General features: G+C 40.0%; 1 protein-coding gene across 1 annotated transcript in view; it reads left to right on the forward strand.

The window, feature by feature from the left end:
• MYLK4 (myosin light chain kinase family member 4) overlaps positions 1 to 25,881 on the forward strand; it is a 72,642-nt gene that overhangs the window by 27,211 nt on the left and 19,550 nt on the right. Inside the window, exons 3-5 of the mRNA XM_064443489.1 lie at positions 23,258 to 23,324; positions 23,808 to 24,273; positions 25,123 to 25,142. Coding sequence (XP_064299559.1) covers positions 23,258 to 23,324; positions 23,808 to 24,273; positions 25,123 to 25,142 — 553 coding nt within the window. The remainder of the gene's footprint in view (positions 1 to 23,257; positions 23,325 to 23,807; positions 24,274 to 25,122; positions 25,143 to 25,881) is intronic.

A 25,881-nucleotide genomic window follows, 5' to 3' on the forward strand; every position in this document is an offset into this window, starting at 1 on the left:
GAAAACCGTGGTAGATGTATGAAATGAGGGGTTTAAGAGATAGGACTGCAATTGTGTAAGGGATACAGTGTGGTATGGAAGTGAGGATTCTCAGCAGGCAGCATAGCATGAATAAAATATTTTTTCCTAAAAAGAAAAAAAAAAGTAATTCCTTAGCATTTACAGGCTGAAACACACTGTTTCAGCAGTGGAATATTAATGAGTCGGTAATGCCAGACTCTGTTTTATTTAGCCAACTTCTGTAACCCTAGTGTACTTTATTGTTTATTCAAACTGCAGACTTATCCAGCGTTACATGTTGATAAAATTTCTATGAAAAGAAACTTCTGTCCGGGAAAAGCTATAGCTGGCCAAAGGAAGTGCTCTTTTTGCTTAGCCAGTTGGCCCAAAGGCCAAGTACTTTAAATCTTATAAGATTTTACTTAGCCTGCACATTAAGGTAGGGAAATAGTGTTTCAGTTATAGGTGCTGTAATCCAGCTGTGTGTCTTCTGAGTCATTGTGCTCACCAGATGCCCAAACTGACCTCTGAAAGCAGTTTCCCTGCAGCATTTCTATGAAATAAAAACAGCTCATCTTCTTTACTGAATGATGCAGCTGTTCTTTTACTCCTGGCCTGCCTTAAGGAACACTGCTTCCAAAGAAAAGCACTGAGAAGTTGAAAAATGGCAGCCTCAGAGTTTCTTCCCCAGTTCTTATGGACTGTCCTAACATCTGGTCACATACTGGGTTTATTGGGACCCTCCTGGGTGGTAAACAGGAGCCTGTTCACAACAGCTTGATTCCCAGGAGTTTTATTTCTTTTCTTTCTTCCCACTGAGTGCGTCCTTCCTTGCATTACTCACTTTGCTCCATTTAAACACGTTCTTTACCTATTCTAGACTGCCTGAAGGGTGTCATAGAGAGAAGTGAAAGCATGGGAGAAAAGATGTCACTGCGCAGGGGTGCATCTGCCAGTGCCACTGCAGGCTCTTGAACGTGGGAGAAGCGTCTGCAAGGTAAATCCTGCCCAGTCTCCCTGCGTCTGCAAAGAAGGTCCTCCCTTGACTCAGTAGACTCTAGGAAAGCAAGCTCCATGCAGCTTGCATGTAGCTACAAAAAGACGTTATGAAATCTGTGGTGTAAGGGCCTTAGAAGTTGGTGAGGTCTAAGTGTATTTTTATTTAGTTAGCAAAGGCAGGTAAGTGTCAGCAAGAGTCCTCTCCCCAGCTTTTGTGTAAGTGGTGATAACAATATATTTAGCACACTCGAAACGTCTTTTTAAGTTTCGTTTTTTTCTTGGGAATAATTTAATTTGAAATTTCTCACAACATTAAGGCCAAGACTGATGTTCGTTTTTGGAAGTTTCAAGTTGAACTGTAAAAGCCTGACAAATTAAACCAAAAAGGCTTCACTGTAGAAGATACATGGTGAATCTCAGCTTGTTTTATATATTAGTGTCCTGCTAGCTACCATACAGCCTTTAGATCTCTTCAGGCAATTGAAAATTGAAGAAATGACACACCAGATCTTTATAATGTCTGTTGATATTGTTCATTTCCCGAATGTCTTTGGTTGGGCACTGAATGTGGCTAATCTTCACAGCCGGGTGGCTGGGCGTCTGGAATGATCATTTAGTTGAAACGTGGGGGTTAAAGGAGACAAAAAAAGGTGGCGATTGTGGTGGCTTTCAAAGTTCAGCTAAAAGGGTGAGAACTTGCCATGTTTCGTTTTGAATGAATGCTCTAGGGGGAAGAAAATAGCTATAAAAGAAGACATGTAGCTAAAAGGCATTTCTGATACTGAGAATATTCACCAGTGTAAAATGGTATTAGCATGTGTATGCACCCTGGGCAGGACAGGAAGACAGGGAGGAAGATTTCTGTGACCTTTATTTACCTCGTGTCCATTCATTCTGTCATATGAAATTGAGCAGAGTGGGCTATATGTATTGGTATAAAACAAACAGATCAAAGGGAAGAAAAACTGTAATACTTAACTTCCTAGATTTTAGGGCTTTTTAATATAGCTCAGAAGTTAAATTTTATGTAACACCTTCCTTTGAATTCTTCATCCCTAAAGCATAAAGGTATGCTATGGAAACTTGCCAGGCGCAAGTTACAATCTATTAAAATATCAACAAATATTCACCAGAATTAGCCAACCCTACAAATAAAATCAGTTTAAATTACCCCTTCCCTAAAAACACTGGTCCACAGTATATGCATCTCATGGTGCTTTCCCTTCTTCTCGTATACAGTCCTGGATTCTGGCATTCATGCTAAATATGAATGTGCCATTTATTTCACTTTTTTTGACACTAGACTTTCAAGAAGAAGAGATGTGTCAAGGTATTTTCTGCACGCAGCTTTGTGTGCTGATTTACTTAGTTAAAGTCTGTTTAATTCCAACTCTGGTTGCAGTCATACTGGTAAAAAAAAAAATGTTTGCTATAGCAGAGCCTGCCCGGATAAATAACCAGTGCCCTGGCTCTCCTACAGAATGAGTGGATTCCTGGTTTTGGTGCAGTGCCTTAGCAGTGGAGCAGGGTAAATTAATTTCTTAGTGAGTGTATGATGCAGAAATAGACGAATAGTAGTTGTGGAGAGTGTTTATTGGTATTTAAAAAAAAACAAACAAGCAAAAATCCCCAAACCCTCCTTCCCACTTCTGCACTCCCACAGCTGGCCTCACAGTGGAAGGCAGCAGGGAACAAACCACCACAAGTGAAAATGAATCAGTAGTAATTCAGCAGAAAAGCACTACATTGCCCTTGTTGCTACGCTGGGACCTTCACTAGCCTGGGTGTTGTTATCTTTGCAATGTTCTTACATCAGAGAAAATAGGTTAACTCATAATGAATCCAGAGAGAATTGTGTTTACCTTTTAAAGGTTAGTTTCATAAAGCTAGCTGAGCACAGAGTGACAGCCTGGGACACACCTGGATCTCAACTGCTCTTTCTATTGATGCCGCCCGTTGAGTGGGCAGCCACGGCAGCAGATGTCCACTGTTTCTGACCAAAGCTCTGATATCATGGGCTGGACAGTAGGTAGGTTTTGCAGCTTGAAGGAAGCTGAGCTATCAGTATGTGTCTTCTGAAGATAAAACATCCTTTGTAAAACTTCTACCTCCCAACAGGCCAGGCAGCTTTGGAGCTCTTCTCCACAGCTCTTTAAAAGATCTTTTAATCAATACAGTTTCCCTTTCTCACTGAAATTACATTTACTATATTTTTAGTATGTTCTGATGGAGCGAAAGGTGTTACTTACATCCAATTTTCCATATAACCACTTCTGATGACTGTCCCTTTCAAGTCTTTTCAGCCTATCCATCCTGAATTAACTTTTTTGTTAGAAAAGGCCTTTCGTGGTTTATAAATTTTAATACAGGATGCTAGCTGCCAGAAAGTTTTGGATTGCAACCAAAGATTTTAACCAGTCTACCCAGCAGATGAAATGAGGTACAGCTCCTGCTGCACCTGGAGACAGTACTTCTTTCATTGCTCTGTTTCAGAGTTATGACACCTCTGCTTTAGCCTCAGAAAGTCAGGAATTTTCCTTTAAACAGGCTTCCTGGAAATAGAGTTTTAGGCTATTAATGGGTAATTTATCACACAGTATTTTTCAGTCTTAAGAAACTCTGGGGTTTGAGGTTTGTTTTGTTTTTAGTACGGTAAATTGGGGACAGCTAAGCAGAGGTGAAACTCTTGATGTGATATCTTGACAGCAGGAGATGATGATGGTGGAGACCAACCCTCAGCAAAAGAACATCGTGCACTTTGATGGTGAAGTGCTTTGAACTTCAGTGTCATCTGTTAAGCAGACAGATGCTGAGTATGGTGGCTTTTTTATGTGCCGTGCAGTTCTTATTCACCCAAAGAAACCTGTTAACAGCAGGACACCGTGTGTGAGAGCTGTGCTTGACCTGGATAAATGCTGCACCATGCAACTTGCAGTGAATTACCTCTCCTCTGGAAATGCTTTTCCACATGAGAGATCTGCAGAGCTCCAGAGTACAAGGAGTATCACTCCCAGAACATGGACAGTGTCTTCCATTATAATCTTCATCTTCAGAGATCTAGATATTTTCTACAGAGAGATATACAGCTCAATTAACATTTTTTTTTCTGCAAAAAGTGGTCATATGAACGCTTACAGAAGGCTCAAAATTGGAAGGTGGTAGTATATCTAAAAGGCCAGTACGTGGCACCTGCAGATTGATGACTGAACTTTAACTGGGATCTCTCTGTAGGTTGTTTCAGGGACTTGCTCTCATCATTTATCACTAGGGTATCTCCAGGATACTTAGTTACCAGGGTCATTATAGTAAAGGAAGTCAGAATTCATAATTAATTAACAGGTTGTAGAGTAGTTGTATACAGAGAGCCCTGTGGGGCAGTAAATTCCCTAGTCCTACCTCATGAAGTTCAGTGCCAGACGTTTCTTGCTGTATGCCTCTGCCCTGTATAAAGCTGTTTCCTTTTCTGACCTTAAGCAGAGTTCCAGACTAGTGTTTTGGGCAGACCCCAGGGGAGCCATAAAGGTATATCACTTATGACACAGTATGTCACTTAATCTTAGACATACAGTTATTTCAGCCCCCATGGTGAAAGAGTCCAACATGACCGCCGATTGTAGAAATGTATCGTTTTGGATAAATTTCCTGATCCATGTTGATGTATCTTTTTCAGTTGGGAAAGGTGGGAGGAAGGAGAGGAGGGGGAAGAGAATGGGTTTTCTGTTCTACCATCACGGACATCTGTGAGCTTTCAGTAAACAGCATGACTTTCTGAATCTGGTTCATAGCTTTCATGCTTGCTTTCTAATCTGTTTCAGAGCAGAGCAGCTGTAAGCTTATATTGTTTCTCAGGGAGCTGTTGTTGTGTACTAGAGAAAGAGCAGACATGCTTTACCTCTCACTTGAGCACTACTGTCTAAAGTACTTTCTCTGCTTCGTGACTAGCATATAGCGATCCTTCAATATTTTAGATAGTGGCTCTCCTATTCCACGAAGTCTAAAGCTGTTTCGCTTTTGATGCTTATTAAGATTTCAATCTAACTGAGATTTCTACAGAAATATTCTGTAAATGTTATAAAGGTCTTCTCAAAACACCTTATTTGCAAATGAATAAAGGAGGCAGCCTTCTTTGCTAGGGTTGTCTACAGTTTATGACCACTATCACAATGAGGAAAAATACAGAGACATGATTTATCTGTAAAACGTAATAGATTCAGACATAAAAGATATTATTGGAACTTCTCTACTAGGTCCTATGGCCAGTCCAGCTCAAAATGTGTATCTCTATGGCCAATCAGAGAACAAAATCTGCATCTCTCTCCAGCAGAGTTTCAGAAAAAGATTTTTTTTTTTTACTTATTTGTTAGAGATACAGCATTAGAATGAAGAATTTGAACTAGAACGTCATAAAAGTAGGCTAACATATATTCCCTGTCCTTTCTTAGTTTATGACTGAGTTTTCATTAAGTGGATGAATACAGATCAACCATAGGATAAAAGCTGAAGACAGGAAGGTGGTCAAGATTGCCGGAGAGAATAAATTTTTAAGGAACGAAGAGGAACATGGAAGTTCCAGATATATAGGGCAGGAAAATATAAGGCACGAAACAGACACTGAAAGGAATAAAAACTAATGAAAAATCAGCAGAAAAGTAAGAGAGCGGTAGATAAGGCTAATCTTGCAAAGCTCTTAATTTAAATAATTAAAATATAAGCCGGTATTTTATTATCTGAGCTTCTGAAAAGTTGACTCCTGGTGTATATGAATTGATGAGATTTTATTTTAGGGATTTGAGCATTTTTTTAAATAGAAGAGGAAATCAGTATGTTCAAAGGAAAGCCAAATCTTACATTGTTTTCTGGGATACAGCAAATTGTGTTGACTTGTACCATCTTCACAAAGGAATTTAATCTATGTTCACAGACAGAGTATCTTCAATTTCTTTTCATATAGGAAGGCAACCTCTTCAGAAATATATTCCGGAAAGATTTTTCTCAATACTGACCACTTCTAGAAAATTGTAATATATTTTTGTGTGCAATATGACTATATACTTGAGAGAGTACTGAGAGAGAGATGCAATAATATACTTCAAATATATAAAAGGTATCTGCAAAGAAGGGATTAAACTGTTCTTGTCATCTATTGCTAGGACAAAAAGAAATCAACTTCAGTTGCACCAAGGGAAATTTAGATTATGCTTTAGGAAAACTCTGCAACAGAAAAAATTATCAGCACTGCAGCAGGTTGCTTAGAGAAGTTATGAAAGCTCCAGTGCTGGGAGTTTTTAAGAATAAGCTCAATATATGAGACAAACTTCCATACAAGTTCAAGAACTGTCTTTGCTCCACATTGTCTATTAGCTGCATAAAGACAGTCAACTTCCCTCCAGATCTTCCAACTATTCTAGTAATAAATGTGCAGGAAGATTCAGTATGGATATAACTTGAAATACATCATGCCCTATCCAATCCTACTTAGATTGCATAAAATTTCATGTAATGCATCTCTGAGTGATTGAGGGAGGCTTTTTTATAATGTCTCTTTTTCTGAAGATGGGGATCACAGTGGCCTGGTCTAAATTACCACTTGTAAGTCAGAGCTAATTGTTCACACTTCCCTCCCTGCCCTTAATATATGCCCTATGCAAACCTGATCCTTGCCAGGATGTAGGTACAGAAATGTCAGGAGAACATGTGCAGCTTCTACGTGAGTAAGCAATGGCTGGAATGTGGAGCATGTGTCATACACGTGCTGCAAACTCATGCATGGAGGCAGCACCATATTATTTCTGGGGAAAAAACACCCCAAGCCTCCACAGCAGAAAAATAACAAACCTGACTTAAGAGTTTTGGAGATATCTCATCTAGAACAGCTTGAGATTGAAGAACATGGTACCGTGTTCTCCAGATAAGATTCAGTGACAGCAGCCTTCCACAAAATGGGGCATATCCCAGTACACGGCTTACAGCTCAGGAAAGTTGGAATGAGACTCTGCGACTCAAACGTCTCCACTTGTGGTCTTGTTTATAATGTTTGATGCCAGCAGCCATAAATTTACAAGGTGCTTTTTCTGGGCCTTTAATGGTTAGGAAATATGAAGAACTGAACTGAACTGAACTAAATTGAAAAGACTCAGGCTAAAAAAGCCGGATGGGGGAGGAAAACTCATTTTAATGTGGGTCCAGTAGAAGAAGATAAGGAAAGGCAGGGTAGTTAACATCTCAGCAATACTTTCAGAGGACCAAACTTGGTGAAAACAAAATTAACAACTTTTTAGAATAGAAAGCAGGCTTTCTTTGCCTGATAAGTTATCACATGAAATTTAAAAAAGCAAGTATTACATCTTTTTACTGATTAGAATCTGTTTGGATATTTTGAGCTATGATGATTTTTAAAAGATGTTTTTCTCTAATACCTGTGAGACTGACATTGAAATGCTGTGGAACTTGAGGTCCTCCTTTCCGTGACAGGCTTTGGGTCAGAACATGCAAAAAGCTTGATCTGGGCATCTCTGAACCAGAGGCTCGCTGTTCAGAAGCAGACAGCTAACAGAGCTGGGGTAGCAAACAGACTTGTCTGTGACAATTTCCTAATGCTAGCCAGCTTTCCATATTTGTGTGCGCAGAGGAACTAACACTAGCCACAGTTTGAGTTCAAGAGAGAAAGCAAAAGGAAGACTTGACTCTAGTCTGTCCAATCTCCACCTTTAGCCTCTTTATCTACGTCTATACAAAGCATGAAGTTTTATCACATCTCTTACAGGCATCTTGTATCATGTCTGCAGACATGTTAGAAACATGAAAGTCACGCTAGCAGCATCTTATCCATTGCCACTTCGTTGCTATTTCCTCCAAATTTTAGATGCCTCTATACTTTGAAAATTACACATGCTGCTTTCATAAGGCCTTTTGCAACTGAACTTGAAATAAAAAAGAAAGGCAGGTTAATTTTTTATATAAAAGCCACTTAAAAGAATTCAACATCAACAGAGAGGCAATTGTATGGAAGAAATAAAACTCTTTTGGCAGATTATTAAAAACCATCCGTTTTCACAGTTGATAGTGCAAATGTTTGTTACACCTGTGTGCAAAAATTCCCAGGGTTCAGTGTCAGCCTCTGGGCTGATACCGTCACCACCATGGTGAAGAGGCCTAGTGTTAATATTCTGAAATATATTATTAGGCAAAGTTAGGCATACGGGGAATTGTGTCATCTTCAAAACTAGCGGAATTGTTTTCTTTCTACAGTATTTTTGTTTGTTGCGTTTCTTTATTTTCAATTCATAAAGGGTAACCACTGCTGCAGCTCATACCCTTAATCTGCAACAGACTTTTTAGCAGTTTTGGTGCTGGGCAAATCCAATGAGCAGTCATCACTAAAATTTGAGATGATGAAAATAGGAAAGCTGTTATATGGGCTTATTTTGTGCATTAATGATAGGTAGAGCTGTTAAGAGATTATTTCAGTGACTAGGAAAAGTGCCTTCAGGTATTTGGGTATGAAAAATATCTCAATTTATTTACATATAATATTATTGAATTTCATAAAGCAGCTCTGGTAATAATCCACCCCACAAAGAAAGAAATGTTCAAATACTTTAAATAATACTATTTTTTACAGAAGACTTTCCCTTAAGTAACTCCTCCTCGCTGAACTCTTGAAAGGTATCTGAATATGTGAGATTATTTCCAGTTTACAGAGCAACAGGCAGGGACCACAGATTCCCAGCTGTGAAGAAGTTACTGGCAGGAGCTTTCTGAGCCCAGAAAGCAAGCTGATGCTTTAATTTCATTTATTCCTGTTCTCTAGCCACTACACAACAGTTCTTTCTTCTACTTCAGCTTCATCAGAGCTGCTAATACATGGTGATGAGGTTCTAATGAAGCATTTTTATAGTTTACTTTCTATATTTTAAAAGTGTCTGACATTTTTGTATGTCATGGCATAATATTCAATCAATAAGACTTTACAGATGATAGTTGATAATAGGATCTTACCTCACAGAGCTTAAAATTTTTATTAGTGTTTATAGTATTGGTTTGAGGTATTTCACATAACGTTTCCCTGGGCAACTGTTAGGAGAGATTTAAATGTTTAACATATGTGGCTGTGTGTGCCAATATAACACATGATTTTACCATTATTATCTGTATGTCCTGGTTTTTTTTTTAGTATTTCCTTGCTTTTACAAAATATATTCCTTTTGGAGAGGATCCTTGTGGCTGACAGGCTTTGCCTATGAAATCCCCCAGAGCAGGAGTCCTAGCTGGATGGGTGGCAAGGTCTCATAAACCTTTAACCTTTTTTTTGTGAGGGGGTGTGAGGGACGGGGGGGAAGCTTACCATGAACTCCTGCAGGGATGTTTCATCCAAGATAAATGGCTCTTCAAACCTGGCCGTTTTACAGACATGCAAACACCTCTCCTGGAAGTTTGTGTCTAACAGGGTCTTCTGCAGATGTGAAACTGTCAGGAGGGTTTAGTTTATGTTTCTAACAGAGATGAAGAAGACAAAGGGGTTCAAACATAACTGCTCTCTGCTGGAACCGACGTGATGTTCTTTGCTTCAGTATTCTTTTCTTTTTTTAACTGCTGTCCTGTATATTATTCTTTCAATGAAATACGGATCCCTAAAGTCCCTGTCTTTTTTTTTTTACTATCCTGTTTCCTATTTTTAAGTCATTTAACCTTGTCAGTCTGCTCAGTGAATATGCTATGCACAATAACACATGGTGGTCACCTCTTGGTAATGTCTGTTATGTAAAGACGAGATTTCAATCCATGTTTTAGGGTCATGCATGGGCACAGTTCGCCTTTCACTCACAGTAACACACTGCTCTCAGAAGGTGACAAATGTACCTAGGAACTTTTTTTCCTTTATTAACCTGTGGTAACCAGAGGACGAGCTCTTGAATTAGCTTATCAACACTGACTACATGTTGATTCATAAATGCCTGTGGGAGAACACCTTTAGAAACTTTTGAAAATTTCAGCTGCGATTGACTCTAAAAGATACCTTTGGCACATAAATATAAAGAGAAGGCCTTTCGTGTTCTTCATTTGGTGAACAGATGTAATTTTGAAAAGCTGTTTAGCGTGTTACATATTCAGAACTCGCTGTGTTCTTTACCTAATTGTCCCTCACACTCCCTATTTAAAGGGTGCAGAAACTGAGGTTGGCAAAAGAAATAGTTCACTGGGATCACAAAAGAAGCTCATGATCCTTTGAGTAGAGCAGCATTTTACAACCAGCTGGCTGACTTTCTGTGTTGATTTCTGTAAGAGGTATGGCACAAGCGCAGACTGACCTATGTGTGGTCAATATACGACGGTCATTTGTTCTTTGTATTTCAGAGGCAGCCTTTCTCCATCAAGGTGATCCATATTGATTTGCTTCTTGCTCGTGTGAAATATAGTTGACTTGAGACGAGGAGTTCTGGTTTTGTTCTTTCTTTTTAATTCTGTTTTTATTTTTCTAACCAACATGAAAAATGTTCAACAGTTCAGACCTACACCTAGGGGAATCCTGTTCCCAGTCATGGTGTTTCTTCTTTCTGCAGTGTTGTCTTTCTGAAAGAAATGAAGGCCTTTTGCAAAAGCAAAACTTCAACAAACTGTTTGAGTTATGAATACAAATCACTGGTTTTGAGACATTACTGGCAGGCAAACAAAACAAAGAACTGAGTCCATCAAACTTTGTGTTTTGGAATTTGTATGACCAGATCATAATAAAACAAGAGACTCTTCATTTGTGACAAATTAGTACAGTCTCAATAAATATGGAAGTAAAGATACTGGCTATGAAGAGAATTGCTTATGTATAAAGAGCTATACTGTGTGGTAGCTGAAATATAGGGTAGAGAAAGGGGCTCTGAATTTTTCAAATATCTGCATTCCAGTGTCTCCTTCTTCTTTTACTTTCTTTTAATATATTTGTTTTTTAACAACTCTGTAATAGACTTCCTGCCTGACATAACAGGCTTTTCAAGCAATAGAGGTTTTCATGTGAAAAGCTCACATTGAGACGTAGTAATTTCAAGCAGCCACGTTTAAGGTCCCTGTAAGGACCCTTATTCTCTTCAGAGCAGGGATCACATTACATACTAGGCTTTTGAAAAGCAACAACAGCACTGCCAAAGTGTCTCTACCCGTGGAGACTTCTCACGTATCGCATAGCCTTTTTGCTGTCAAATTCCATTGGAGTGCAAATAGTTCAGTCCCGGCTAGGGCTGATGTCACTGAACCGAGTGCATTTAGAATGTGCATCTCTATATTCACTTCATTTGGAAACAGATAGATATAGATATAAAAAGAAAGGGTCAAAGAACGACATTTTTTCCCTAAATAATTTGGGTCTCTCTTTCTCCTGTTTTAGTCAAATATATGAGAGTAGTTTATAAATTAGTTGAGCTGGAGTTGCCAAACTTGGCTGTATATCTGAGCAGTCTGGATGGGAAGTCTTTGCAACTGATATTGTCCTCAAGCAGCTGATCATCAGAGCATTTCCTTCCCCTACCCAAACCAGCAAAATGACCACATCCAGCAGGCAGAACTCTTCTATGTCTATGGTCAACAACTTGGCCAAAATATTCGATCCAAATGCTTTGCAAAGCCAAGGGCCTGATAGTGGAATGGAACCCCCCCAAATTCTTCATGTTGCAAGCAGTGATATCAGCACATCTGAAACTTTTAACATCGTGGATATGAAGTTTGCCTCCCTTGAACAGAAAATAGATAAACTGTTGACTCTGCAGGACAACGTCCTTAAGAAGCTTAACAGCGTTTCCCAAGAAATCTGTTGCATTCAAAAAGACACTGAGATTGTAAAGGTGGAAACATCTAAACGTGGATCAAGGATGGAAAGAAACAAAAATCTGAGAAGTAATGAAATGAAGAGGCTTTGTCTTAAAATGGAAAAATCTTTTTCTGATATAAACAGGAACGCAGAGCGGCAGGTTAAAAGACTAGATGGACTGGAACAAAGTGTTTCTGGATTACAGAAGCTTGTAGGGCCTCTGGTTGAGAAGGTTAAGACATTAGTAACTCATAATTCAAGTGCGAAACACCATGTTCAAAAACGTAAACTTTGCAAGGCAGGTGATTATAAAAAAGAAGCTGGACACCTTTTTAGAATGCACATTTTCTCGGAGGGAGCAGCTAATGCCCTGCTCAAGAAGAAAAGTGAAAAGGTGAGCTCAGGTTTGTGTTTCATCTTGTCAGGAATCATTGCAAGCTACAGATATGTTCTGTTATATGCTTAGCTTTTTCATTTCATTAACATCTAAGGGAAAACAACCAAAATGGTCTAAAAATGAAAAGTATTAGAACAAACTGAGCAGGTTTCAATGGAAAAGATATAGAAAATCTACTGAGTTATAAATATCTGATTTTTTTCCCTAATGATTTCTTTACAGTTGTAAAACATAATTAGGGGTCTCTGTCATATGTGACAAAGATTGACACAGCCTTCGGGAGGCTTGGGTCCTGGCCATACATTTTACCGTGATCTTCTTTGGATTTATAATTATCTTGGGGAATCAAGTTGCAGCAGTCATGTTATATGCAGTGAGGTCTAGAGCTTAGTGAAACTGGTAAAAATCCTTCTTGGGTCAGGTACATATATGTATGTCCATTATTTCAAAGAACAACTTAAGTGTACTGTTCCAGTCTGGTATTTCGGCTGACATTGGGGGGTGGGGAGGGACACAATGCTAAACTGGGATCTGAGGTAGGGTTACTGTAACTGGAGCTGTGGCTTGTGTAAACTTCCTCAGGGGAAAAAATGCCTGTGCCACTGTAATGGGAGTTCCATTGTGTTTGTACAGGTCAGATTAAAAGAACACAAAAATCTTTTGAAAGTTTCCATTGATTATAATAAACTCTTCTATGGTAGTTTAACTATTCTTTGTTTGGTAAAGAAGTAGTGTTAGAAAATTAAAGAATTTCTTCTGACAAAGTATGTCTATATTTAATTAACCTACAGTGAACCAAAAAGGTTGCCTTTCATATTCTTCTCAGCTTGTTTTTTTTTCTTCTTCAAAGAAGTCACATACAGACTTTACTTTCTGATACATTTAAAGAGTAATTCTTGAGTTTGTTTTTCAAAAGTTTTTGAGCAGGAAAGACAGCATGTGAAGGTATTATTGGAAATGACATTCCTTGAAAAAAGAAGCACCCAATATTACTCAGACTGGTCTGGTCAGCAAACCAGATGCTTTTCAGCTCTGTTACTCTTAGGCAGCCCCACTTCTCAGGTAGGCAGGAAGCATTTGAGCCATCATACGAAACTATATAAATAGTGGTCGGTGCTGAGCAGCAGCAGAGGAGCATCTTGTAAAGCTCTGTCAGCTGAACTGGCTGATCTGCCACTATGTAAGGATGTTCAGCCCTGTTTCCAGAGCATCATTAATTGAAGGGAAAAATGGCTGCCCTGACAAAGAAGACTGACAACAAAAGTGGTGTTTACAGGCCCTTATTGCACATCAGGTTGGACTGGTTTCAATAAAGGAGTTTTAACAGAAGAGAAGTTTTCTTCTTTTGTACCATTACTTCAATGAGAAAAGATTGCTTATTTTGAGCATCTGAGTTTAGGGCTTCTTTTACTTTTCAAAACATCAATGAAAACATCTGTTGCAAAAGCCCCATTGTAGTGAGACACACAGGTCATCTCTGTAATGCTGCGACCACTGCATCTTGTGGCAGAGCTCTGCCTGTCTCAGTGAAATTACATATTCATCTACACTATTTATAAATATAAATTGAATCAGGCCTGGGATGTTAATGAACTGGCAGCTCCTGGAGGCCTGAGTAGGTGCAAGACTCTTTGCACTAGAAATGCAAGGTAAGAGAAAGGAGAAGACTGTGCAGGCTTTGCTGGTGAGTTTGTGGGAGCCAGTGGGTATAGTGGAAGGGGCAGGTCAGAGGAGGAAGTTGTACTCCCAGCAGGCCAGAGGGGAGCCTGGATGGCAGTCACAGGTCCCTGTGGAGCGTTCAGGGCTACAAAGGGCCTGGAAGTGGAGCGTAGGGGGCTTGAACATGATGGAAACAGGGCAGCATTCTGACAAAGACCCAAAGAGGAGAGGGGCAAGTGGAGTTTCTGTCTTTTTCCAACAGCAGCTCCATTTGTAATCCCCTCACTGATTCATTTTTGTTTAGGCAGACTCTCAGCGATGTTGAATGGACTTAGTAGGAGCTTGTCTAGCATGAGGGCTCAGGAAAGGCGGCATGAGCATGTCTGGAATCATGCTGGTGATATTATTACGTTGTTAATATTTTGTTTGTTTTATGAGATAGCATACATATGTTAGCTTGTCATTACCTTCCTCCCTCTGCGTTTGATTTATTAGTAAAGAACTATCATAAAATTATCAAGCTATCCTGTGAACAACAGCTGGCTTTAGTAAACACTTAGTCATCTTGGGTTTGAGTAAAAACAGACTTGGATTCAGCCCTGCATTAAAAATAATAGAACATGGTGTGATATCCTTCAGCAGAGACTACTGAGCTTGGCTGTCAGCATAGTAGGAGCCAGCATTTACCAGCGTTCAGGGCAGATTCTCCTCTGCCTGAGGGGGTAGGAACAGCATCTCTGGGCAGTTAGTGAAAAGACTGGTCCATGAAGCACTAAGAAGTTGGTTGCATGTGCCTTTGCCTGCCATGTATTCAAACTGGTTTTACAAGTGAGGTTTTAAATTGTTGTGACAAAAGCGAAAAGAAAAGGAAATGAATAGAGAAATAGGGGATCTCACCCTTGTAGAGTTTTACACCTGAAATGTAACACTGGTACCTGGTGGCATAGCAATGAACAAACCTACCCAATTACAAAGAAATCAATCCTTGCTTCTGTAAACACAATCCTTATCACTGTCTATAGTCCCCACCTGACAACAAGTTTGAACAACGCTGACTCCGCAGAAGTGCTGGCTGCTGGGCAGTAAGGCCAACATCTCTTGTATCCTAGGTGGACTCCATATGGCAACACAGAGCAACCCTGCAATCACTTTAGACATACACAGTCCTATTCTGTTCCCTTATGGCTGTGAGCAAAGTGATCCATTCACTACAGCTAATTTGGAAGATCAGTACCCACTTTTGTGCACTGCTGGACATGGTCAGATATTTTAGATGATGTGCCTGTCATCCACCCTGCCTCAGCAATGAGCAAATGCCACCTCTTAGCTCTAATGGCTGAGCTGTCTGACAAATACTTGGCTGTCTCCAGCCTGGTTCTGGAAAATCATCCAATCATTCTTAATTACTAGTAGGTGGTGCAATAGGTGGCCATGGATACATCTGGATAAGAGAGTGGATTGTGTTCACATACTGCTTAATTACTTGCTTTCCCATCCTTCCCTCTTTAGAGAGGTGCTGCTCTTTGCTTTATTAATTGTAGGATTGTTTTTTCATTTTTCCTGTCTCACTTTATAGAACCGGATTAAGTAGAGAGCAGTGGGAAAGGCAGAACAATGGTGAGGGAAGAGGAGGAATGGGAGAGAGGTAAAGAGGGGGTGATAAGCAGCTGGGGTGTGTAATCTCTCTTCTGGCTTCAGCAGCAGCTGGAACAGTTTCCAGATCACAGGCTCCACAGGGACTTTTTGTGCTCTGCAAAAATATAGGGCTTGCGCTCCTCTGAAGCAAAATTTCTGCTTTCCTGCCTTTTACTGCCATCCTGAAATACCTCCACTGCCTCATACAGGAGGTTAGTTTATTTCTGGTTTGAGTTGGAGTTGTAATATTGTGTAGGCTGCAGACACTCCATGCTTTGTCAGTGCTGCCAAATGTCTCCCAGCCATTTTCCACTGAGTGCAGCGTGACCCTATCACCACATGGCTGAGAGGAGTAGCATGTATTACTTGTCATTTTAACTTATTTTCTCACTACTACCACCCAGGGAAATCAGCAATTCTACAGTAAGAGTCTTTAAAAGTTTTGAGGTTTTCCTCAAATGCACCTTTTTGAGTAGTCTGTGATAATCCTGTTGCAAAATGACTCTGTAACTCCATTTTCAGTCCTACTCCTTCCACTTACAAAAAAAAAAAAAAAAGGAAAAAAGGGAGTGAAATAATACTTGACTTATTTCCTCCAAATTAAACAGTTTAGAGATTCTTTACTATTAACCTGTGAATACTCACCTGGAGAGTCAGAAAATCACTTTTGCTGCCATCGTAAAGTAGTATTGCACTTTCTGCAGTTGCCTGTAGGTTGCTGTAACTTCAGTCTCCTGCCATTTCTACAGGGTCTGCTGTAAGACTAATAACTATTAGCAGTTTGAGGCTGTTTCCCACACTAAATACACCCCCGCAGTAGGAGCTGTGCTTTCTGTTTGAACCCTCTGTTCCTCCCATGCAGGTATCGCACTGCAATTGCAACTCACTGGCTATTTAGCAGGAGTCTGCAATGGAACTGCTGTTTGCTACGTGTGTTTTAAGATCCATTCAGCCTCAGCCTATAACTATTCTTCTCATTCCTTCGTTTTGCCTACAAATACTGACAGGTCCCTTATGCATTATTTAAATTCTCTCCAGATTGGCCATGTTCTGTGAATTTTTCATATTCCAGCCAAATAAGTGGGAATTATTTAATGTTCTTTTTTTTTTTTTTTTTTTTTTCATCTGTCTGCAAGAGTTTCTGCCGTCCTTGGTGGTTTTTAGGGTAGAGGCTTTTTGCAGAATCTCAGCGGATGGGTTTTCTGCTGCTTGGGCAATGCAGCCAGTCAGCACCCTTGTCTGCTGTTAGACTTGGGAATGCTCTTCTTCCCCTCAGGAATGATGCCTTTACCTAAATATGTTCTTGGTAGAGGTATTCCAGTTTTTGAGTGAGCTATAATGTATCAGGGTTATAATTTTCTCTCTGAAGGGTTATAATTTTCTCTCTGACTTTCTATGTCTATAAAACCAGTATGTTTTCTCCACACAAGACATTTTCACCTTGTTTTGTCCCATTTTCTCCCTTACTGAGAGCCATAGGAGGTTTTTCATTCCCTTCCAACTCAGAATGCTGTTTAATTTTGCTTTTATTTAGCCTCTGAAGTTGCTGTCTGCTCTACAATGTTCCCTGGGTAGCATCCTGCCCTGGGCGTTGTTGTTGTGGTTTTGCTGTCTCTACAACTCTGAGGAACATGTGGAATCAAAGCAGGCACAGCTGATTTCTAAATACCTGCACACCGCCTCAGATGGCTTATGGGCATGATATTAATGCCTGCATGTTACAGCGACTTTTTCAGGAATCCATTACAGTTCCTTTGCAAAACTAGAGAGACCTCGTGATGAGGACAAAGAGGTAACTGGGAAGTGCAGGAGAGCAAGGCAAGGCAGGTCGTAAGAGAGCAGTTCTGTAAAAGCAGAAGGTTCCTCGAAGAGATGAAGCAGTGGTAGGAGGGATTTGCTCAGGCAAGAGGTATTCTCTCACTCCAGTCATCTAAAAACCATCTTTTGTCATCAGATATCCTAGCCATTTAGTCAGTTTTCAGGTGAGGACTCCTCTCAGCCCCTATCAGAAGTCAGATGCAGCTGCCCATAGGAAGGGTACAATGCTTGAATGCTTCCTCGGGTAGGAGAGTGCAATTGCAACTAAATGCAGGGTCTCCACCACACTGGCTGTTGATGACAAGGGCAGCTGCTCTGGAACGCAATTAATTTGGTGCCATCCTGGCAGCACCCTGGCTTTTGCACACATGTGCACCAGTGAGGAGGAGCGGTGATGGGTGACTGGGCAGCAGCCCCAGCAGAGCCTGGGAGGAATCCCACCACATTCCATTCACTGAGTGCTGCCTGCATGGTGAGGTGCCACAGGAGAAAGTCTGGCTTTAAAGGGGAAATAAAGAGATCCCAGGTCTTTCCCCTCCGCCTACTTCCCTGTCTTGTTAAATGAAGTGTGTTATTAGGAAACCTGCCTTTGTGTAGTCCAATTCAACGTGAGTCATCAAAGCTGTAGGGGATGATTTCTGAAGTTCATAACCCTTTCGAAGTCTCCCAACAGTGTGATTTCCCAAAAGCAGTTTAGGAAGGGTGGTTCAAGAAGTCTGAAGATATTTGCCATTCGTATCATTGCATGCTTAGCCCAGATAAGTTAGTAAAGCTGAGAAATACTCTCTTAACAATGAGGCTACATAACTGATACTGTAGCAAAAAATTGCCTGGGTAGTTTGAACGATGGGTGGTTTATGCCCACGGTTAAAAAGATCTGCCACTGATTTGGCTTTCAAGCTAGATTTTTTCCTCCTTTCTCACACAGTGACAATAGCGGGGCCCTCTTGAGAGGATAAGCCATTTAATGGTAATGGGGAAAATGTGGAGAATAGCACCTAGAAAATTTAGGGGTTATGGCACAGGTGTATATGAGGCACACATACACCTGTGAAGCACATGGGACCCTGTCAAGTCATCACACATGCGAGGGCATTGAGCAGTATAGGAAGGGGTAGGTGTGAGGCTGTCCAATATATTGCTGAGACAAGCAGCCAGAGTCTCCAGTGGTTGTGCTTGCCTGACATTACCCCTGATTTGTTCAGGTGAGAAACCCAAATGTGATAGCAGCAGGTTGATTTGATTTCCCAGATGCAGCGAAAGGACGTGTGTCAAAGCCAGGTAATGCTGAATGCCCTGGTCTTAGGAGGTGGATTGCTGGCCTCAGATTTGTTGGGCATTATTACAGGCCTCTGCATATTCCAGAGGCATTAAAATTACACCAATCAAATGGAGTTAAAAAAATCTGCTTCCAAAGGTCTTCTCATGCCATGTGCTGACTGTGTTAAATGACAGTGACTAGACCTCAAGGCAAAAGTAAAGATGTTTAAAAGCGACATGTTACTGTTAGTGCAACATGCTGTGTCTTTACTGTAGCAGATGGTATGCTCGAGGCCATGGGCTCCATCAGGAGCCTAGTTGCATGAAAGCCTCTTCTACTCTTCAGGACTTCTTGTTTTGAGAAGAACAGCCTGGCAGGAGGGAGCATCCATTTGAGACAGGACAGCTACTGCTTCTCCAGTGCAGTGGGTGGGAAGTCAGAAAACTGAAGTGGGGAATGGACAGTGCTTTGGCTTCACTGATCTTCATCTTCTCACCTAGGATGGTGTTATTCCAAGGGATTTTTCAGTATTTAGTATGTGTCTTCATGCAGAGATTGTTACCTCATTACCAATGTATTTTCAAGCAGCAGGTCACATAGACATTCTCTTGTATTTCCTAGTGGGGGAATCATGATTCTCATGGCTCAGAGGTTATTTTTGTGTGTGATTAAAAGGTACTTGTGTCTTGTATTTGGTTTATACAGAAGAATGATTTCTTCATCTAGTTCAAGGAACTCTATAAAGATCATGGAAGAGTCAAAATCTTTGCCTGAAGGTGCCAGAAGTTTGTGTAGTGTAGCAAAAAATAATAACAGAGAAGCAGATGTACTGCCTGCTCGTAAAAGCAAAATTCCCATGTGTAAGTTTTGTATAAGTTTGCATCAGAAATACATTCACTGAATATTTTATGTTACTGGGAGGAAAAAGGGGTGTGTGTTGAAAAGGAACACAAAAGGGGAGGACGGGATGGATTTCAGCTTTTGGGGATAGCACAGGAAGCACCACCACGCATGCTGTTGCCCCAGGGTCTCCATCCTATGTGATGCAGTCTCCCATGTACCGATGTGGATATACTGGGAGCATCCACAATACCATGCTCAGGTGGCAAAGCCCATGGCTGATTTCTGGCTGTTAGTGAAATAAATTAGTTGCTAAGATCAAGTAGCTTAATCATGGTGATAAATAGACGGTGATCAGGTCTTACAAGAACCTAGGATATCTTACCATAATAAAGCTCTGCAAAGTATCTTAAGGACATGGGAAAGAGGCACCGAGTAAGAATTGTGGTTTAGGCATATGCAAAGTTTTGTGTTTTGGTATTGGCTGATTGAAGTTGAGAAAAATGTCTTGACATCAAATGAAATGTGATGGGGTGATAAAGGACTTCTAAGTAAAAGTTGGGGCTGCTTCATGAGGCCATTCATTACAAAAATTTTTGCAGTAGGAAAAAAAAAATCAAAGAGTTTTATTAGGTGAATAAAAAGAATTTGAAAGTTAGCTAGGAAAACATTCCAAGGGTAGGACTGCTACAGTATAAAGAAGGAATTTCACTAAGTACAGCTCATTAAAAAGGAGTCAGATGTCTATAAAAAACATTAATTTCTCACTGCATTTGAAATTTCTGCTAAAATATATTTTTAATATATATATAATTGCTTATTGCTTTATTCCTGCAGGTTTCTAAAGTCAATTTAAATAATTTCCAAAAGTGGGTTTTTTTCCATTGGTCTATACTGAGGTTTTAGCCTCTCACATTATTCTGTTGTCATCATGTGGACTTTTATTCTGTCTCTATTACTTAGAGTCTAGCAATACTCTGTATGAAAGAATATGTTTAAGTGTGGAAAATGTATTTTTGAAGACACAATACCAACTTGGGTAGGTACAGACACCTTTTTGCTTTGGTATATTTTGCAGGGTCACAATGCAACCTTTCATATTTAACCTGCTGAGGAATTAGAATGAAAACTTCATTGAAAGCTTTCAGCTTGTCTGAATAGGGAAAATTACTGTAGTGCCATTAACCTCATTTTGCATATCCAAGTAATGAAAGAAAGGGGAAGAAATAAGGTGGAGACATATTTTCCGCTCAGAAACATTGATTCCTATAATTTTATAAATTACAGACTGGAAAAAGTCACGCCACTGAAATTCAGGAAAAATAATATATAAATAAATAATAGATTAAACAGACCCTTAAGAAAACACTGCTAACAGACTGAAGGAGGAGGAGTGTTATGAAGAGTAGTCAGGTGGGATGGATGTCATTAACAAACCACCCACACCTTTTGGATGAGTTTTTCAGAAGAGCATGATGGCCTTGGGTGCTCACAGCCTGTGGGATCTCAGAGCAGCTGGCTCAACTGCCTGGGGTTCAGCATCGCCAGGGTGTGTACCCCTGACAAACTGCAGGGAGGTCTTTGTGCCTCCCGTGGTGTGCAGCTAGCTGGGAGGGACACATTGATTTCCACCAGCTCCAGAGAACATGGCACAATCCCACCCTTTATGGGGAAGAAATAACAAGTGAAAGTTTGTGTTTTCATTGCCAGGTCAAGATTTGACAAGTTGAAGTCACATGTTGCTACAAAAGCAAAACACAGAGAAAACTGGGATGCTCGTGTATAGACTACTCATGTCTACAAATAGCCCAATATCTAGTCCTTATATTTGTATTTCTTATTCTAGTGCACTACTGACCCTATATTTATTGCAAATAGCTACTTTTATCGATTCTGAAGGGTACCAATAAATGTTTCATTTGTATTCTTTCTTTTTTTCTCACTTAAATTAGTATGAGCTCCTCATCTGCTGCTAAAATGTTAAGAGATCAGAAATGATGCTTGAAAAAACACTGTAGTAATTTATGTAACACCCTGGCAGTGTCAGCTATTCAGCATCATCCAGTGTTCCGCTAGACGATTTTCAAAAGCTGGCTTCTGTATTTCACACCTGCAAACTACAGCAATATTCAGTCGGAAGCGCTGTGTGCCTGCAATTAATTCTGAATGCAGAAGTGAAATCTGGCCCCATGCATCAAAGAGCTTGGAGGCTGTTTCTCTGCTTATTTGCTCAGCTGACTGTATTTGATCAGAGCTGATGTCCTCAGCGGTATGGTGAGGTTGACATACTTACAGGAATCCGACTGCATTACAAATTGCGGTCACGTTGCAGAATGAATAAGTCCGAGGCTTTTCCTTACTTCTTTTAGTGCTTTTCACGATTAAAAAAACCAGAGTGAGCACTGCTTGATTTTCTGCGATCCATCTGGAATCATGACATTCATATTTAAGTTCTGTGTGAACAAGGCTCCAGTTTATATTTCAAAGGTACTTACCTAGTTGTATTTTCATTTTCATTCATAGTTGCTTTTTCATTTTCTAGCTTGCAACTTCCTGGGACGAGCTGCACCCCAAATAGTTGTCAGTTGCAGTTCTTTTGCTCATATTACAGTTTCTTTGACCCTTGCAGATCAAAATTTTCTGAACAAGTCCTGCTGAAATCCTTTCATGCCGTTTCATCCAGTTGTTGTCGACTGTTTTTACTTCTCATGGAGATTCCTTTCCCTTGAACTCAGTGTTTATAGCAGATACACAGTGCTTTAATTTCATGCCTATTTTCTGTATAGCCTGATAAAATTAAAACCAAAAGAATAAAGCATAAAAAAATGCAGAGGGCTTACCAGAACAAATGTTCAGTAATGGGACTGATTCACGCCGAGAGTACAATAAGGATAAGCAGTGGGATTTCTTGCATGATTAAGACACTCAAAATTAAGTGTCCCTTTACGTTTTGTTGAAATACATATTACGCTGCTTCATCTGGTAGGTGAAAGACCAAAAGTAGTCTCTCTGGAAAATATTTGGAGGTATCTGCATTTTTTACACCCTGTGGATCTACTACTAATAACGATAGTGCCAGTTTCATAGTACTGTGAGAGGAAGAAGGTAGGTGGAAGAGGAGCACCAAGCAACAGTGGACACCATGGTTTACTGTGGTCACTGTTCTACTACAAATCTAGGAGTGGCTGATGAAAAAATACACTGATCAAACGGCATTGGAATATGAGTAAATAGCCATAAAGGTAAACAGGTAACAGCAGGGTTTTTATGACAAGCTGGCCTGGTATAAAGCACCTCTAGATGTCACTGTAACATTGTAAAATGTAGATAAGAGAAAGCTACAAAGCTGACATGGTTTATACGCTCTGATTCCTGGTAACTGTTTTGGTCAGCCTGTAATAAATTACTGGATTATTAAAGATGCTGTTACCAGATGTTGATTAACAGCAAAAAATGTTTTGAAATCTGTCAGTAAGACTGTAACTGAACATTTTACTAGACTATTAAATATTCATAGCTTTGGTTTAACTAACCTAGTTTTTAACTGCAAAAGCTAGTGGAGGGCAACAGCTCATTTCTGGATTTTTTCTTTCTTTTAGTCCCTGAAGCTCAGTCCTGATCTTTTCTGGGCTGTGTTTATGCCAACACTGATGTTGATGACAACTGAGATAATTTCTCTTGCTTTACACTGGTACCAATCTGATCAGCTTGGTAGTGATTAAAATAAGGATCACCTTTTATAGGAAAAATACAGAGTACTTGGATTCGACAAAAAAAACCCAGTCTGCAGTTTCATGAGGAACAATACAACATGACACTGTATACACTAATACATCAATTGCCTTTTTCACAGGTCATCAAAGAAAAGTCACATTTGAATGAGAAGGGAACAAAAGAGAAGAAGCCACCGGATTCAACAGGTTAGAGTATTTTTTTTCTGACCAATTTCTAGTTCCTAAGGGTACAACTGCACAGACATAGCCATTACTCTCCTGAGCAGCTCCAGTGAAGTTGGTTGGGTTATGTGTTTACTCAGCAGCATGAATGAGAATTGCCCAAGCAACTTCAGCCTGTTTTTCACATGCCTGTGCACATGGTGGCAAACTGCTCAAAAAAGTGCTTTGCATGAGGACATTATTAACTTTGACTTGGCTGATGGTAAATTTGAGTGGGAAAATATCTTCTAGTGCTGGGTCTGAGAGGAAGAGTTTGTGACCCATGATATCCCTGTTCTAAAGAAGTAGTCTGCTCTTGCTTAGGAGACATTTACACTGACCTTGAAAGTGGGAGAAGAAAGCAAGTGCCTAGTTCAAAATGTCACAGAAGTTATGCTAAATGCGCAATGCTACTTTGATGTTGTTACTATCAGAGAATTACTTCCTTGGTAATCTGTTTACTTACAGAGGGGGCCATCCAGAAGAGCCAGTCCTGCTCTAAGGAAGAAAAAGTTAATAAGCTCAACAAGGAAAATGCTGAGAGGGAAAGTTCTGTTCTGCTTCAAAAGGATCCTCCCAAATTTCATACTGAAGGGCCAGAGGAGAAAGGAGAAAGTTTGGCTTTCAAAAGCTGTTACAAATACAGGAGAAGCTCTGTTCAGAAATCCTTCGCTACAGAAGAGCCGCAAGAAGAAGATGCTGTTGCTGATGCTTCTCAAAGAATAACTGGGCAGAAGATAGAGAGCAAGTCCCCAGGAGATGGGGAGAGGAAGGAGAAACATCAGGTGTCTGGAGATGAAAGACAAGGGGAGAGGGAGAACGAAGGGAAGGGAAATGCTGATAAGAGTGAAAAAGAGGTTGAAGAACCACCAGCTCCTTTGCAGAACGAAGATGAGGCAGGACAAAGCCATGATCAAGAGGCACCAGAGGGAAGGTAAGGTCTGATGCTCAGGCTGCACATTCTTAAGAGACCCATGCTTTAGAAAAATGTGTAGTTCAAGTTTCAAGTCAAAGTGGCAGGTTAATATAAATATTGGTGAAAATCCAGCCCAATATAGAAGTGTAAAATGAGTTTACCTCTCTGATCTGAGCTCTAAGCTAAAATTGTACCCTTAAAAAATACAGGCAAACAATCTACCATACACGGTACTAGCAGTGTGCTTTGGCTGTTTACTTGGGTAATAGATGAGGAACATAGGAATTATGTTAGGCTATTCTTCATCTCTGAGGAAAATTCCTTCATTGTTATGTTTATAAACTGAAGCATCATATAACCTATAAGCAAAGTAAGGTTAGATTAGGCCATGTACTGATTGGGAATTCAGCTACTGCAAAATGTAGTAACTTTTTAGAAGTGTTAACATGAAACTGTGAAGCTTTGCCCAGGCAATTAAACTGATAAATTAGTTTACTGTAATACTTTTTTTGCTGCATTGATATATAGCCCTTCAGGGATAAAATCAGTTTAAGCTCTGAGGAACCTATATGAACAGAGTGAAATCCCAATGCTGTCCCATTGCTTTAAAGGTGAGATTGAGAGGCGAATGTTAAACTTAGAAGAACTCAGGTGTGGATTTCAGTAATGGAGAAACATTTTGCTGTCATAATTAACTTAGGGGTAATTTTCATTTCCCAAAGTGAATATTAAAACAGTTTACACCAAGAAGCAAAATAACCTAATGTTATTTGAATGCAATATATGTGTAGGCATTTTTCACCTATGTTTCTAAATTTGCTCTGGTTTAAGTGTACCCTGCTCTAATTCCATGTTTTGTCCTTGCAGGTGTAAAGGCTGCGGAAAAGGTACAGGAAATTATAGTTCAGTCACTGAGCAGACCTGCCAATTTGAGCATAGTGGTAGCAGTAAGCATCGAGTAAATGATGAAGGCCTAATCAAAGATGACAACAAAAAGAGCAGGCTAGATGCAGAAAGTGATGCAATATGTAAAACTGAAAAAAGCTCTTGCAGGAAGTATTCCTAAAGGCAAAGCCTTTGATTCCACTGGTATTACACTGATGATCAGAGAGAGGCATCTGTAAAAGAGAATGATTTAATGATCGTAACTAGTAGGGGGAGAAGGTGTGCGCAATAGCTCTGATGGGAAGCAGTTGTTCATGGACCACATCGGAAGCTGATGGGAAATAACACGGTTCTGTTTGCTTCCATTTTAGAGGCTTCTGTTCTGACAGAAATTAGTTGCAACTAATTTGCTTCTGCCACTACTCCACTAATACTATCCTCTTTCCGTCTTGTTTTAACATCAGAGCTAAAACTCCTAAGTATAAAGTGGTGGGAGAAATTATTTCATGTGTGGCAAAATTGGTTGACCTGTGGAATTGCTGAGAACGTGTGTTAACACAGAATCTGCAACGCTCTGAATGTAGCCTGCAAAACCAGCTTGCTCATATTCCTGCCATTGCAATCTGAAGTGAGGACAACTGCAGCATATAAAAATAAAGAAATACAGATTTTTGTGTGGAAGCCTGACTGATGCTGATGGTGTTGTTTCTAATGTTAGGCCTCTAGCTTGAGAATTTCAGT

This window comes from Phalacrocorax carbo, chromosome 2 (genome assembly GCF_963921805.1).
Source record: "Phalacrocorax carbo chromosome 2, bPhaCar2.1, whole genome shotgun sequence".
NCBI classification, from domain to species: Eukaryota; Metazoa; Chordata; class Aves; order Suliformes; family Phalacrocoracidae; genus Phalacrocorax; species Phalacrocorax carbo.